The sequence below is a fragment of the Anopheles coustani genome, chromosome 2 (assembly GCF_943734705.1).
Source record: "Anopheles coustani chromosome 2, idAnoCousDA_361_x.2, whole genome shotgun sequence".
Taxonomy (NCBI): domain Eukaryota; kingdom Metazoa; phylum Arthropoda; class Insecta; order Diptera; family Culicidae; genus Anopheles; species Anopheles coustani.
This window is the reverse complement of record NC_071289.1, coordinates 34850785-34867424: the sequence shown is the minus strand read 5'-3', so window position 1 is coordinate 34867424 and position 16640 is coordinate 34850785. Positions and strand designations below refer to the sequence as shown.

The 16640-nt window shown below is 45.9% G+C and overlaps 1 protein-coding gene across 1 annotated transcript; it reads right to left on the bottom strand.

Moving 5' to 3' along the window:
- Positions 1-1239: 1239 nt before the first annotated feature.
- LOC131266157 (protein timeless) lies at positions 1240-10742 on the bottom strand. Its single transcript, XM_058268523.1, has 14 exons — positions 9893-10742; positions 9432-9766; positions 8858-9375; positions 8628-8769; positions 7690-7908; positions 7532-7600; positions 7192-7415; positions 6926-7124; positions 6226-6856; positions 5938-6138; positions 5556-5670; positions 4411-4476; positions 3875-4102; positions 1240-2967 (listed from the first exon to the last, which is right to left on the bottom strand). Exons 1-14 carry the CDS (start codon positions 10740-10742, stop codon positions 2874-2876), a joined length of 3891 nt encoding a protein of 1296 aa, XP_058124506.1. The 3' UTR covers positions 1240-2873.
- Between the last annotated feature and the right edge of the window lie 5898 nt (positions 10743-16640).

Genomic DNA, 16640 nt, shown 5'->3' with positions numbered 1-16640 from the left:
TGCCAGAGGAAAATAGTGCAAGACCTTCGCGTTACCCAGTACTACCTTCCGAAGGAGTTTCGCGTGTCGTATGTCGTAATACATTCGTTCGATGCTTTTACCCGAGATTAGGTGCCGGCATTGCCAGCGACGCTCGTTAGTTGGCCCGCAGCTGTATGCCCTCATCACCTGCAGCTATATCGTGTCATCGGAAGAAAAACTCTTGGGAAACCTCAACGGAGCTAGGGTTCTGATACTTCCATTTATCCATTTCGCAACACCGGTTCGTTATTAAGCTGTGTGTGATTTTTCCCTTCTTTTCCAGACCGTGTGTCCACCGTGGGTCACTCCAGTTCACCCGGTTCACCCAATATCAGATACCCACTGCACAAGGGTCATTAGCATGCGATTTTAGATGTACGTTGACATTTCGACGAATCGAACCACCGAACGGTCACGACTTTTCAATTAGACCGTGGCCACCGTAGCCCTCTGACCCTTTTCCCGGGGTAAGAAAAAAACCGTAACACTCTCGCCACGGAGTCGCCAAGTCCCCGAAAACCCCGAATGGCGAATAAGTTCCACCTTGGAACACATGTTGCCCCAGTGCTCGGTATCGAGTAAGGGAGAAGGAAAAGCAAAAAGTGTCTACCAACAAGGTAGGCGAGGAAAACAAATTCTTCCCCCCTCGAGGGGCCTGGCCGTGGTCTTCGATGGTGGCGAAAGATGGAGAAATTACTTGTCGCGCTGGGATCAGATAAAAAAGAGCGGACCACGTCCGTCGGTCGGGAAGGTACGGTTGGCTTTCATTCGGTCAATATTTACACTCTCGAGAACTACCGGGCCAATTGTGTGTGTGTGTGTGTGTGTGTGTGTGTGTGTGTGTGTGTGTGTGTGTGTGTGTGTGTGTGTGTGTTTGTGTGTATGTCGTTTTTCTTCCTTCCATTCTGAGGCGGTCGGAAAATATTGAACCTTCATGTCGGTGGCGCACGTTTACGATGGCAGGCACTGATTTGAGGCGACAGTTTGTAGCAACAAGACATTACATGCTTGGGAAACATTTATTTACCGTCCCAGTTGGTCTCATAAATATTTGTTGAGTAAACACATTCAAGCTGGATAGCGTTTGAAACTCTCGGAACGTAATTTCCACTCGTGAACACAGGCTGGAGAAAATTATTTTAAGAATAAAACACTTAAAATCTTACCCAATCGCACAGTTTCGGAATTGTAGTAGTAAAATACAGCGTTCACTTCCACAAATAACTACATTTATGTTTCTCTTGCTTGTAACTTATCGTATATAATCTTAAAACACACACTACCCTCCCAGAGGATAGCGTGCTGCTTGCTTCCGTGAAGTAGGAAAAGCTCTACATTTTCATCATATTGTGATTGATTTGTTTCGTAAGCTTATCAAACATTGACTCGACAGCCTCATCATCATCTGCGTTAGTCGGGAGCGGACTTCATCCCTTTTCCATTACGAGGCTTGGCCCCGTCTAACAATCTCATTAATTTTCGTTGTTTTCCACTTGCTTTTACGCGTGTCCGCTCACCGGTTCGGCTTCCAAAACGTGGCTGTGTGGAGGATCGAGGAGAAAAAGTTTCGAAACATATATATCCTTTATTTTCCTGTATGCTTATCACCGATGACGGTTCTGACTTTTAGCAAACTTATATAACTCTTATACTGTTTTCCCAAATCCATCATGCGAATGAATCGAACCATCCGAGTTTTGCAGTCTCTGCTGCACCTGTTTTTTACTTTTATTAATTTTTGTTTTTTAAGAAAACTTTCAAAATGCACTTTAATTGGTTCCCCGTTCCTTACAGTCTTTGTAATTTTCCTATTCCTCCCTCCCCAGCACAGCCTTCCAGCATTACACGTTGCGGTACACCTTCGGCTTGCCGGATGAGACACATTAAAAATGGGTAACACAATGTGTCCCAGTGTAAACACGGATTGAATAAAATTCTTAAATCGATAACCATCGCCCATTATTCCCGTGGCCCACTTGCTTCCTTAATCTGTAAACCTTTGCAACACCATTACACTGTCAACGATTTAGTTTTCTCTTTCCGACTGCAACCGATGGCGCAGTTGCAATTTCCAATTTTGTGTTTCAACAGCCGATCGAGAGCAACATCATTAAACATTTAGATACACCTGTTTTGTTTTTTTTTTTGTTTCAAATAGTTTCTTTAGTGCTCAGTGAAGAGAACAACAGACACCATCGAGTACCATCTAATGGCACCTCTAAAGCAGGGGTCAATTTAAAAGGTTACAGTGACCAAATGTTTTAATTAGTTTTGTACTCTTGCAGTACAATTTAGCTTAGCTAACCCACTCTTGGAATGGAACGGTAAATGTTTCGGCTTATCTAAATCTCTACAGTGAGATACAACGTTCGTGCCGTCAATTTCCTAGCGGAGTTTTCGATCCCGTTTTGAACAGGACTAGTTTCATCGAGCGATGCAGACACCGGGTGTTCCCCGCTGTGGGAATTGCACTAGTTTTGCCAGTGGTTTTTGGTTGACATGACATCGGAAATTACATGTGCGTTGTGCAACCAAGGCCGCGCAAAGCAAAATACTGGATGAATGGGATGAAATCCTTCCTTTCTATCTCACCATATTGCATTTCGTGAAACGGGAATCCTTTCCTTTTGATCTGAACTTTTCCATCGCGACGAGTTCGCGTGGAGGAAATGCGACGTAAAAAGTTGTTTCTGGATGTAGTTTCTAACTTAGAACGACAGCATCAAACTGGGAATGGACGAAGCTGATGTGCGGAAATTTGTTTTTCGTATTCCACGGTCCCCTTAATGCCAGCGCCAGCCACCAGGGTTGGGGGGGATGAGCGGCCCATGATTGACATCCGAATATCCTTTCTAGAGTATCGGGGGCACGATGTCGTGTTTGTCGTCCTCGTCGCTCACGTACATACGCGTCAGGTCGGACGCAACGGATGCTGTCTCGCAGGCGCTGGAATGGTGGGGAAAAACAAGGAAAGGTAAAGGGGTTAAAAACAGGGAGGCAGACTAGTGAAAAACGTTCCAATTGCCAAGGTGTTGGAGTGATTAACACCAGTCGCACAAACACACACTTTTACAATCAATTAGGGAAACATTATTTTACAATCCTTCTGCTTCCAGCGTCCGGCGGTGGAAACACGATCAGCAATCAATTATGCTTATGCTTGCGAGCCCGTAAATCACATCGCGTTCAACACGACCGAACCCTGCTACTTGCGGGCTCGATCGTGGAGTCAATCGAATTATTGGAAATAAATCACCATTAAATGAACATTTCAATCCGCGCATGAAACAACATCGGTCACTTCTGGACGTCTGGTTGGAACTCATTCGTTCTTGACTTTGCGAGGGAAGGTCCACTGGGGAAGGGCGGTGGAAAAAACGGTACCTAAACGGACCAACGAGCATGTCCGTCCGATCGATCATTTGACGCGTGAAACGCCACGTGTGATAAATGTGTTTTGATCTCCCCGGAGCTGAAGCGAAAAAATGTTACTTTATGTGAAAGCAAACCCATGTTATGTGAGTCACCACCGAGGGAGGGGGGGTAGGGCCTTCGGAGGCACAGGGGGCTGCGAGGCTGACCTTACACGACGTTACATTGAAGCGAACGGGGCGGCCAATTGCCGAGCTCAAACTGAACTGTTTGGCCGCCCATGTTTGGCCTTCTCGTGCGTGCAGCATAAGACACGTGGCCGGGTAAAACACAAGCAAAGCGAACCGCCGTTCCGACTGGCGGCCACCGCGGCCGAATCGATTCGCACTGGAAAATTGCTCCTCGAGCGAATAGTTTACCCTCGGGCTGATAGTAGGCAGGCGAACTGGCGAACGAAATTCTTGGCCATCGGGAAACCTACCTGACGACGTCGTGCTCCTCCAGCACCGGCACCTCCGAGCAGTCGAGCCCATCGTCGTCCTCCGCCAGCTCGCCGTCGCCGTCGCCGTCGTTTGTCTCGACGATGATCGAAAGGTCGTGCAGCATTTTCGTCGGAACGACCGACTTGCCGGCCAGCGCGGCACTCGGGTGCGTGACGTTTGGCGTCTCGGTGACCTTTGCAGGGCCGGGCAGGTCTAGCTTGCGCTTGCTGCGGAAGCATCGCCGGGCAAATGGGGGAGAGAAGAGAACACAAATCGGATTACAATTAACGCACGCGTTCCGGATCAATCGAAGCAATTAATGGCGCGGATAATGGACCGACTCCCAAAGGAGAGCCAAAATTTCTTCCACAGAAATGAGATACGATTGCCCTTGGTTCGCCTAAATCCCGATTATCGGAACAGGACCACCCCACTTGTGCGCAAGGACGCATCAATTACACTAATGAGTATCCTCCCGTGCGAGCCACCACCCATCACTCATAACTCCTCAAATGTTTCCCTTTCGCCAGCCTACCTTTGGGCTGCCTTGTTTCGCATTACGACGTCCAACCAGTTGCTCGCAATTGCTGGGGCGGCAAATCTGTTTTATGTCGATGAGATGGGGGATGAAAAGATATAGGGAAACGTTATCAATCGCTGGCCCATGGGAAGGGGGCGCAAAGTTTGGCAGCTGGCATTATTTGACGGCATGGTGATAAATGATTGTCTAATAGCGGGCTGAGGGATAAACGGGAGACTCGGGTGAGCGTGGATCCTTCGCCCACGACAAAATGAATGATGAGCTCCGGATAGGTCTAATAGATTAATAAGGTACTTGTTGTTGTGCAAAGTTGTAAGAATATTTGGTACAAAAATCCCTCGCTAGACGAGCTAGAGTTTTCTCGAAAGAAAAATTATCCATTACAAGATGATAAACTAACTTATTCAATAACAAACAAACCTATGCAATTTTAAAAACTTTGTGACTGACTAAAACTGAGAAACATTTCGCTCAGTAGAAGATTATTTCAATGAATAACTGGTTTTGCTAAGGATGTTTCAATGCACTGGTTAGACATCTTATTGAGTGCAGCCAAATATGTAATTTAAGATTAATGAACCACCATATAAATAACTGAATTAAATTGAAAATTTCTTTAATGCAAATTTGATAAAACTAAGATATCATAAACAAGAGTATAAGACATTTAATATTCAACAATAAAGTGGTCTATAAACGCAACTGAATAAAAACAATATCTCCATCATAAATCTGAAATGAGAATCTAAAATGCATTAGTTATGAATGTGCTGCCGTCAAGCAACGCCAGCTGGTTAATCAATGAAACAATGTTCTTATTAGAAATGATTACCAATTACGAAAAACATATTAGTCAATGGTAGAATGTGCATAAAAAACTGGAATATAAATTTTGAAGTGCAAAAAAAAACAAATAAACGCCGTATTCAGATTGACAAAACGAACATGGAACACTAACTAACGAACAAAACTGAAGATAATTTTGAAATGAACGTTTTAAGCGCAGCCGAACGATCCTCGATCCTCCCACACCCACCCCACGCAAATGTGAGGCGAGCCGCGAGGCAGCACCGGCGGCGCGTCCTAAAACGTCAACTGAAAGTAGTTAACCTTAGGGTATGACACTTGGCTAACTGGACCTTGATAATCCAAAGTTCTCTAACCGCGAATCGGTTGGCGGGCAAGGGTCGGCCTTTGGTTGCTTTTCCATCGAGAGCACTTGGTCGAGGTACTTGAGATCGAACTTAAGAATCGCTGCAAGGGGAAAATGGCAGGCATATCAGTAGAAAAGAGAGAAAGAGAGAGAGAGAGAAGGGAAGAGAGAGAGAGATAAAGAGAAAGATAGAGAGAAAAAAGAGAGTGAAAGTAGAAAAAAATGGAAAATAAATAGCAGTAGCGTAGAAGTGTAGCGTCCACCAGGCAGGATGAAGAAAAAATAGATAAAAAAGATATCAGATTAAATTGTCCGCTGAAACACTTGATCTGGCTTCGATCCACCCGACCGGATTTCCGACGGCTTACATTTATCCAGCGGTCCCAGCTTCAGCGCAATGTTGTACAGGATGTCGGCGGTCCAGAACTCGGGGATGCGGACGAACATCTTCTTTGCGTCGGCCGGCAGATGGAACCCGAGCTTGTGAAGCAGCAGAATAAACGGCTGGTAGGACAGTATCGCAAACTGATCCTGATTCCACGGTACCACTGGGATAGATTGCTTTTTCACTGCAGACAAAATAGAACATCCGAGTATAAATGATGCGGTTTTCGAACCGCCATGTGACGCAAACGGCAGAAATGATGTCAACTTACAAATGCAATGGTACGAAACGGGCTCCATGACAACCGCACCGGTGATCCCGCCAACTCCGGCCGCGTTGTTAATGCCGGTGCTCAGCTGATTCAGCCGCACGTAGCAACAATCTAGTAGCCCCTTCTGCAGCCAGGCGATCAGCTTGCCCCGGTTTTCCTTCTGCAAGCGATCCCGCAACACCTGTATGTCGTCGATCGCCTTCGAGGTGGACGCCTTTGGTTCCACGCCGTCGTCCTTCGGCGTGTCGCCCGACGCGACCGAGAGGGCCGGCGTGAGCACGTTGCGCTCGTGGCCCGGATTTTCCACCTTCATCAGCTCGTCGTACTGGGCGCGCGTCACAATGTCCTGCTCGAGCAGCTGCTCGATGATCGAGAGCCGCGTCTTCGGCTGGTTGCCGTTCTCCTGGAAGAGCTTCAGTATGTCCGCCACCAGGCACTTGCTCTGGCGGCATTGGACGTAGTACCAGTGCAGGGAGTCTTTCTCCTCCTGCGTCCAGGTGGCGAGCCGGTGATTGCCGGAAAGGAGCTGCGTACCGATCGCGTCCGGGAGCGTGTTGGAGAGCGTCTTCGGAGCCGGTTGCGGTGTGTTGATGAACTTGTGAATCACGTACTCGATCAAATCGGACCAATCCTAAAGGAGGGCGCTTTTAGACATCACCTTTTCTTTTACACACACACACACATCCTGGCCGATACTTACATCGCACAGCTCATACTCCGTTTCCCAGATCTGGGAGTACGTTTTCAGTATGCTCGGCTGGAACAGCACATTGATCTGTTCCAAGTCTCCGCCCACATGGTGCATCATCGTAAAAATGCAATCATTTACAAACGCGCCATTCTCGCGGAAGTCCTCCAGCAGCAACCCGTACTGGTGCATAATTTCTACCGTCGCAAATCTAATCGTCGAACGTTAGGAGGTTAAACCAGGGGGATCAGTGCACCTTGGGGGATGGAAAAACTTACTGCTTGATATGGCACAGCATATCCTCGGGGGCGCCTTCGCCCGTCTGCTCCCGGACACTGTCGAGCAGCACCAGCAGCGTGTGGTTGGTGACGATCAGGTCCTGCAGGTACTGGCGGCTCTGGATGCTGGGGTTATAGCATCGCAGCAGCAGCACGAACAGGCTCCGCAAATCCTGCGTGGCACTTATCTGCAGCTGCAGGAGCTTGAGCTTTTCTTTGTCCTCCTGTAATTGGCATGTGTTGCAAATAAATAAACGAGCCACTCGTGCCCCCTTCCCGCATTCCCGACCGGATGGAATGTAATTCCTTCCACATAAAGCATAATCCTCCAAAGCCTTACCGTTGAAAGGTGCGTGCTCTTTTTGTACGTATCGAGCGCTTGCAGAAACTCGCGTATTGCCGTAACAACCTGTACAGGATTTTGCCACCGGGCAGTGAAAGAAAAACAAGAATCCATTAGAAGCTCCACTAGGGAAACACATTGAGTCCAAATCTCACCAGATGAATCCTTCGCAGGCACGGCTTAATGTCCATCTCAGCGGTTCTGCTGAGCTGCTCGAGCTGCTCGCATAGCATCACGCCCTCGAACGTCAGGTAGCTGATAATGTCGAAGCACAGCACGGTGTTGATGTGCTCCAGGTCGAGCTCCAGCTGGGTAGCAAACTTCAGGAAGTACGTGACCAGCCAGAAGAAGTGCGACGTATCGATTTGTATTTGCTGGGCGAGTGGAATGAGGGAGGGAAAGTGACGTTTTTCAGAATTAATTTTCTGTTTTCACTAGAAATTTGGATATAATTGAATACATGCGTCCTTTCTAACGACAGACGAATGAAACTTTTGAAGCACAAAATCTCTCCAATAAATTAAATTAAAATATTTTCCGTGTTGCAAATGTCATGGCAATGAAATACATTTTTTCCAAAGGCATGAATTTTATCATCAAAATTTCAATACTGTTCGAAAACGCCTTGTTCTTAATAAATGTTTGTTTTGTTTATCACATCATTGTAGGACAATTTTGTATTTAGAAGATATACATATTTTGATCCATGCACATTCTTTATCGTATGTTCAAGTTTATGTAACAAAATGTATTGTAAATGAAATGTATTTGTTTACTTTATTTATTGAAGGAACTACTTGAACGAAGGAAAGATAATTTGTCCGCTATTATGTTCTGGTTTTCAAAGGAGTACAAACTATTATAATCTTTGACATTTTAATTATGGTCCATTTATGGTAGAGTAAATGTATGTAAAACGTCGTTGTAAAGTGAGCGTTTATGATTTCATACCAATTGAAAGAAAGTGCGCAAGATAATTCGTAAAACGCTGTGTGCCCCGCTGGAAGAACCAACGGAAATGCATATCCTCCGTATTTACCGTAATGACCCTGCGTAATGGTGCCGGCACCTAACCTCGGCAGCGACCACTTACCAAGTCCGACAGCAATTGCATGTGCAGCTCCTGCACCAGATGGCCGTATCCTTTGAGCAGAAAATCGACCGTGAACTCTTTCAGGATGTGCGAAATGTCGTCGTCGGTCGGGACGTGGTGCATCAGGCCCTTCATAGTGATGCTGGTCGGGGTATGAAGCATATGGTTGGTTGGTATGAGTGGGCGTAGGTCAGGGCGGAAAAGGAAAAGTGTACACGCGGAATACCTACATGTTGCTCTTGGCACGCTTCACCAGCTTCTTCCGGCGAAGCTCCTTCTTTTCCTGCGCCGACACCGGATTCCGCTGCTTGTTGGCCGCATTGAAGCGTTGCTTCTGGTTCGTCGGCGGCTTCTGGTGCATGGGCTTACGGTGCGGGCAATCGTCTTCGTTACTCGACGTCGAGATGGACTCCTTCTCGACCTGCGTCCCGTAGCCGCAGTCGGAGTTTTCCGACAGCATCTGGCCCTGCTTTTGCTGCTGTGGCTGTTGCTGTTGCTGCTGGGTTGTCGCTCCCGAGCTGGGAGTGTTCTGCTGTTGCTGCCGTTGGTTCGGCGGTGATTGGTTCTGCTGCAATTGACTCGCGGCCAGTTCCTGCTCGATCGAACCCAATCCATTTTCCGATCCCTCGCTGCCGTCGACCGACTGCAGGTCCTTGGTCGGGCTGTCCAGGGGCAGCGGTTGCGCAGCGAACGTTACTCCACCTGTACCCATCGAGTCAAGGCCCTTACCGCACTTGGACTTTTTGGTCTGCAACAAAAAAGTTAATAAATTAAAAACCCAGCACAGTGCGAACGAGAACATACGAAATTTCGGCCAACTTCCTGCGCGTCTGAGTGACCGCCCGGGGTCCTCCCGTGGTCACCATGGTGGTGTCGCGGTCCGGAGAACGCCGATGACGGCTTGCTGCTACCGCCGCAGCTGCTGCCGAGGCTGTTGCTGCCGCTCCCGGTGCTGCTGCCCCCGCACCCGCTGCTGCAGCTGCCGCCCGGCGAAACCGACCCCTGGTGGTACAGCTGGTGCGACTTGATCGCGCGCGACAGTATGATCTGCGTCGGGTAGTCGGCCACCATGCGCGTCCCCTGGCCGGACGGCTCGCACGAACACTCCTTGCTCATGGTCGATGGCATCTTGCCACTGCCTAAAATGCAAATAGCGTTCATAAGTCCTGTGGCCGGTTCAATGTTGTCGGTGGGTCGGTGCTGCTTCCGCCGCTGCCGTTGCGGCGCGGAAACGAACCGTCCCCAGGGCGGCCGTGGACATTCACCATTGTCGGACGAGTCGGACGTCGGGTCGGAGGTGAGCATCGGGCTCGAGTCGCCGCTGCACTGCTTCGGCGGCGAGGTGTTGCTCTCGTTGTCCTCCGAGCTCTCGGACAGCGTCGACTCGAACCACAGGTTCAGCAGCTTCTGCAGCGTGCTGATGTGCTGATCCTTGTACATCAGCGCCACCAGCTGCGCCATCGTGACGCCCCAGTAGGCCCGCTGCGGGCAGGACATCAGGTAGATCAGCAGCTTGTCGATGCTCTGCGTGAACAGGTTCCAGATGATCTGGTTCTGGAAGGAGGTATTGTGCGCGGCATGCGAACCCCCCGGGCCCATCTCCGGCACGTGCAGGATGTTGCGCAGCAGCAGCAGACAGTTGTTGACGCTGTCGCACTGCTGCAGCGAGAGCTTCGAGTCGCGCTCCAGGTTGCCCTTCATGTAGTCGATGACCGCCTTGGTCGACTTCCAGTCGGTGAACGCTTCCTTGCTCGTGATCAGCAGCTTGTTCAGCTCGAAGATCGTGTGCCGGCCGATCTCGGACGAGGACACCAGGTCCACCGGCAGCAGACACTCGATCGGCACGGTCAGGTTGACCAGCAGCCGGATCGTGGTGTCGACGATCTTCGCATCCTTCGCGTTCACCAGCAGCGGCAGGATGTCGTTCTTGACATTCTGCCCGAACCCGATCGCCCGGCGGAACGTTCGCAGGGTCGCATCCTCCACCGCTAGCTTGCAGATGATCTCCTCCAGCGTGACCAAGCAGTCCTCACTCACTTTGTACACATCGCCGACGTAGCTGCCCAGCGAGCCGAACGTGCTGTTGATCTGCGGGTTCGCTAGCAGCCATTCCATGCTTCAACCTGTGTTCCGTTCACACGGCTCCGTGGCGAAGATGATGGTAATGGGAAAAGGGAAGCTTCTCGTCAAGCCTCTTGCTTATGACGATGAGATGATCGGTTGGTGATATGAGAAGGGTTTCGTTTTCCCGACCTTTCTAGGCGTCCTTCGCCGGGTAATTTATACGTGAGTGGGAGAAAAAACTATGGGAGCAAGGATGTGTTTGATGGAAACGAGGTTTAGCATCCATTCGGTCCGTTTGCTAAAAGAAATTGACGAAAGAAAAGGTGAAAATAGAACCAAAACAAACAAAAACGGAATGTAAAGCATTATACTAAAACCAGTATTTTGAACATGGAAAATATATTTATATTCAGACACATCAACCGTTTGACGTAACACGAGTTTGGTGTTAGAGCTAGCACTTCACTTTCCACTGCCCCAACCACCTTACCTTGCCGGTTATTTTTAGTATCTATGAGATCTAAATTTATTGCCAACGTTCAAAATTTCATCTCGAATGTTTCTTTCAGGCGCACGGTTGTAACAAATGAAACATATAACGTTAATGCCAAATCTTACGTCATACACTTTAAGGTAAGGTCTCTTCACAGAATAAAACAAGTAACTTAGAAAGCTGTACACTGGAGGAAACAAAACTAGCACCACCCTGTTTTTTGCCAATATTTTTTAAATTCCAATAATACCGGAGCTTTATCCAGTTTGGCACGTTATTTCAATCAGTTTCACAACTTTCTAGTGGATTACGATCGTATTAATGTGGACTAATAACGTTAAAGCCAAATAATTCATGAAACGGGGAGGAAATAAAAATAGCACCACTTTGGTTGTTTGTTAATAACGTTAAAGCCAAATAATTCATGAAACGGGGAGGAAATAAAAATAGCACCACTTTGGTTGTTTGTTCAGCAATTGAAGATATTTCAAGAAAGAATAATTTAAGATGGGTTTACAAGATATAAGTAGTTAGTATGAAACCCAAACTATAGAAATTAAATTTTATTAGTCGTGTGTTCTTTGATTTTTCAAGTCATTTAGAAGAATTGGGTCAGGAACAGCATCGCTTCGTTAAAACCGAGCTAAACATCAATACTGACCATGGTACAGCTCTCTATTTCCTGAAAACTGGTCTTGAAAATTTTCCGATTACATACTTGTTTCCTCCAGTGTAGGAAGGACTTATGTGCTACGTTGGAACATATTGTGACTCAGTGTCGCTCACATCACTGAGCGAGAAAGTGTAGATAACAGTTCCTCGCGCCCGTTCCTCGCAGGTAAGCTAGCATAGATTGATAACAGAGTGCCGATGTGTGCATATAATCGATAATATGAAGCACAGAGCTTAGTTAGTCAATTTCCACCCCCAATGGATGCCAACCCACTGTTACGTTAACGCACATTGACCTTTTTTCGGTGGAATAGTACTCCTCCAGGAACTTTGTGAAACCTTACCAGCGTAGCTAATCCTGTTCCACCGTTTTCCATTTCATTTCCGTTCCCGTGTATCGATGGCCAATACAGAGTCAATTCTTGTGGGTTTATACTACAGAGCACATGGCATTGCGAAGTTGGCAACGTGTCTATATAGCTGGTGCTAGGCAAAATAAAAAAAAACTAACCACAGTAGAAGAATTATTGCGAGCATTGGAGCACAATAATTTAATCATCCTATCGGAATATGTATATTTTCGCTTTCCATGACCTCCGGATTATTCCATGAATTTGGACTGACCAAGCCCAATCGAGTTTACGCCTGCTTCTTTTCGCATAAATTGCCACCCGCATGGCACTTTTTACTTTTACCATCAAATGTGCTAACAATAATGTGTAGGGCGGTCGTTGGTGAGTTTCCGCTTTTCCGGTACGAAAGTTTCTTTTCGACGCAACGACGGGAAAAGAATCTCGGCAGAAACTTTCTTCTTTCACACTCTACTCTTTGTTGCTAGGTTCCAAGAATTCATCAACGACCGAGATTCCGAGCAACAATCCGCCAGGGTGGTGGTGTTGTTCAGCAACTTGACAAGAGCTGAAATTAACCACCGCCTGCTCGGTCGGCATCCAAATAAAGCAACCCGATGGTGTCCGCTAACAACTTCCGGAGGACAATTTGATTGGCTTCAGTACTCGTGGAAAGTTCCTGCCCTCTCGGAGGGACAGGCAAACAGGTGACCCTTTCATTTTATCCCGGTGCACGCTTTCATCCCACTTGATCACGTTGGTGGACGGAAAATAGCAACAGATGATGTCGGGCAACACTTTTTCTGCCCTCTCGTGAGCCTCGTGTTACGATAGGAAACTTGCTGTCAGCACCTGCAATGAAAAATTTTAGCCAAGGAAAAACAAGCAGGCGTGGGGGCATTCATGCCAAAGTTGAAAATATGCTCAGAGCTCTTTTAGAACCAGGAGAAGAATTAAAATACTTCTTTTATTGTGGCAATACTGTCCGTGGCGTTTAATTTTTTCCTTCAGTTTCGCTTGCTTTCTACCACAAAGAGAAAACTTTCAAATGTCACCCTGTCACCACTGGAAGCTGTTGTTTGTGAGCGGTGCTTTATTTCCCTTTTGTCGCTAAATATGAGTTGAACCTAGGCAACGGGCACGTTTCGATGCAATTAGACTGGCTGTGTAACGGTAGAACAATTTTTACAGCTTCCGTTTACTAAGAGCATATGCATGTATGTAATCACCTTGTCCTGGTTGCTATGATGAAGGTAGGTTCTGGGACAAAACGGTCCTGAAACGACACATGGAAAATGCTATGGAATTTCGTTTTTTCCAACAAATCTCATTTTTCCATGACAATACGATGTATTCTGAAACAGTTCCCTATCAAACATCATTCGGTTTAACGGGACCGTATGCATCTATGAAAAAATAGTAAACGTTTTTGTTTCTCTCAATTGTTTCTGTTTCAGTACTATTGAGTCATACTGTAGGTCACAAAGATAACCTCCTTCCACATTCCCATGCAATCATTGCTTTTCTGACATTTGCATGTCTAATCCTCAAACAGTCAAGTATGATTTTCTAGTAAATATTGCACTTATTTGATCCTACATTCGCACATAGAATACAGCAAACTGTAACAAAAACTGTTTGCAATTTTGCATCAAACCTGTAGCTCGTTGAAATAAATTCTGGACAATTCAACCAGCTTATATTAGCACTCAGTTGGTAACTCAAGGGTTCGAGAAAAAAGTATTATGAAGCATATAAAGTTTCACGTTTAGATCGACTTTGCTCGTGTTGTTCTGAGAGAGTGAGATATCCACAACATAGCAAAAAGTTTAAAGTTAAAATATTAAAGCACTTTCCCACAACGCCGTATTAATTTCATCAGGAAACGGACTGGGGACGCACAAAAAAACCCTCCTGGTGTATGTAATGGGCTCGTGTATGCTAATTGACGAAGATAAGTTTTCACAATGTACTCCAAAATAAACATAAAACAGCTACAGATGTAATTAATGTTCTTCAAGAACCCTATCCTTGGATCTAATTTTTCCCTCCTTTTTTGTACTGCAAAATTGGTTTCATACATGCAAGCTATAAATAATACTTCGTTTCCCAGAGAAAAGCTCTTTCTTATGCAACTGAATATAAACACGTCAGGATGATTGACGTCACGTTGATGGGTAATGAAAATGTATTGGTTGGTAAATACTTTTCACGACAGCATGATGTACTCAGTAATTGTTTTTCTAATCACATGGGAGGTGGAAACCATTACCTTCCTAACGCACCTCTTCTTCACCCCCAGCCACCACCACCACACCATAAATGATCAATTTTACGCATTTAATAGAGAACATCAACCTTTGGTTAAAGGACAAATTAACAAACTTTGACCAATAAATCACCAATAGGATCAATAAATTGTCAGCAAGAGACCAGTTCCTAATTTTTGCCATTTGCGCGAGAAATAAATTATCTACCAACCGCAGACCGCGTCTCGTATCGTTCGGAGAAAGGAGACTGTATTTCCCTTCTTCTTTTCTCCCACCTCTGCCCTTCCATTCCTTCCAGTGGGATGAATCGATATCGGTGTCCGCTTCTGCCCACAGGCCAAACCACATTTATGCGTAACCGTCCAGCCCAGTTTGGGCGATGATGCCGAAGGAAGGAGGGCGGATGTGTGTCACGTTTTTGCTACAGTCGCCGGTCGTCGGTCGCCCTATCGATGCTAATGGTGGCCGAAGCACCCATTCCGAATGACACCGATCGCCGAACGATGGAAGGCAGGCGGGGAACAAGTGGGCATTCGGGGGTGCCGCCATGTGGAAGATGCTGAGCAACTGTCTTGCCATATCCTGTGGCCGGCATTGTTCTACACAGTTTTCGTAATGTCGGGTTTGATTTTCTTTGAATATCTTTTGCATCTATGCATGACCGTGTGAATTTCGGCTTGCAACAATTTGTGTAAGAAAGGGACATGACAGCCTGTCTGTCTGTGTCCATTGGACTGGGTTTTTAAACAGTTGGACTTTTCTACATTGTCATTGTATTGTATCCGTCAATTTTCAGCTTCTTTCTCATCGTTGATCTGTAAAGGATCATGTTTTTAAAAATACCATACTATTTTTTTCATTTCCTTGCACAATTATTGCCTGCAGCACGAACGGAAACAACTTCGAAGTCAACCAGTTGATTACGCCCAGCACCGGCAAGGTGACGCAATGAAAAAGGTTAAGAGCGCAAAAGCAACAATCGTTTGTTTGAATTTATAAAATTGTCCAGCACCATAACCTCAAATGAAATTAGCGGAATCCTGCTAACAACTTTAGCTGTGGCTTCCATTTTCCGTCCAGGATGTCGGTCGTTCAGTCAAGCGATTCCATTTGCATTTTTTCGTTTTCCTTCCCCTTCAGGAGAGCAAGGAAGGGCTATAAAAGGACCTCGTAGGAAATCTAAAGGGAATTATTGTTGCGTAAAGCCAGCGGCAACTTTTCCGCCTACACAGTCGGTGGTGGAATGTAAAAAAATGACTTATTTTTTACTTTTTAACTTCTGTTGAAAACATTCCTGTTGGTCGTAGGATGATATAAATGAATCGTAACATGCAGATATATCCTTTGAAGTGTGTCGATGTTAAAATAGAAAACTGTTGGCAAAAACAGCCAATTTTAGACAGGTTGGAAAACTGCAACATTATTTCTTTTTAATTTCAAAGAAGAAAACGACCGTTAGCAGTTTCATCCCCACGAAGGGACAGATGATTTCAGAAAAGTAACAACATCATTGTTTGTTTCAAAACGTTAGTTTAAAATTTTATTTTGTTTTGTCTACCGCTAAGAACCTCTTTTTATTTTTAGTTTATCTTTTTCCTGTGCAGTCTGTTTCCTCCCAACAGAAATAAGCAAAATAATTTAGTAAATGTACAAGATCGTTAAAAAACCTTTTTCTCAAATTCAGCTTTAGGTTATGAACGTAAAAACGTTTGTTCCTGAAAAGATTTCAAACTAGCTCTTAATGGTTAATTGGTTTATTGACATACATCAACTTTACCGTTTAATTTTTGAAATCCAAGCAACATTTAAAGGCTGAATGCTTTATAACGTTACTTGAAATCTATGAAAGAATAGGATGTAATTACGAATAGTTGTAGATTTATTTGCATGATTAAAATCATTTGTTAACCACTAAAAGTGACTCGTTTTCTTCGGAACAATCCATCCATTAGTAACAGTCGTTCGTTACACAACCGATCGAACGCTCGTGCAAATACGCACGGAATGGTTGTAGAAAACGTGCCTAGTGGCGGCTCCTCCACCACTGAAAACACTAGGCCAGACATGTGCACTTACCTGCATTTGCTTCCACTTCACCGGAGAGGGTTTGTGTTTGTGTAGTAGGCACCACCGGGGACGTATCGATGTTAATGGCGTCGTCGGA

Coding starts and splice junctions, on each gene's coding strand:
- LOC131266157 (XM_058268523.1), bottom strand. CDS start 10,742: ATGGAATGGCTGCTAGCGAACCCGCAGATCAACAGCACGTTCGGCTCG. Junction 7,909..8,627: donor TGCAATTGCTGTCGGACTTG/GTAAGTGGTCGC, acceptor CCACTCGCCCAG/CAAATACAAATCGATACGTC. Junction 2,968..3,874: donor GAGGAGCACGACGTCGTCAG/GTAGGTTTCCCG, acceptor CCACCATTCCAG/CGCCTGCGAGACAGCATCCG.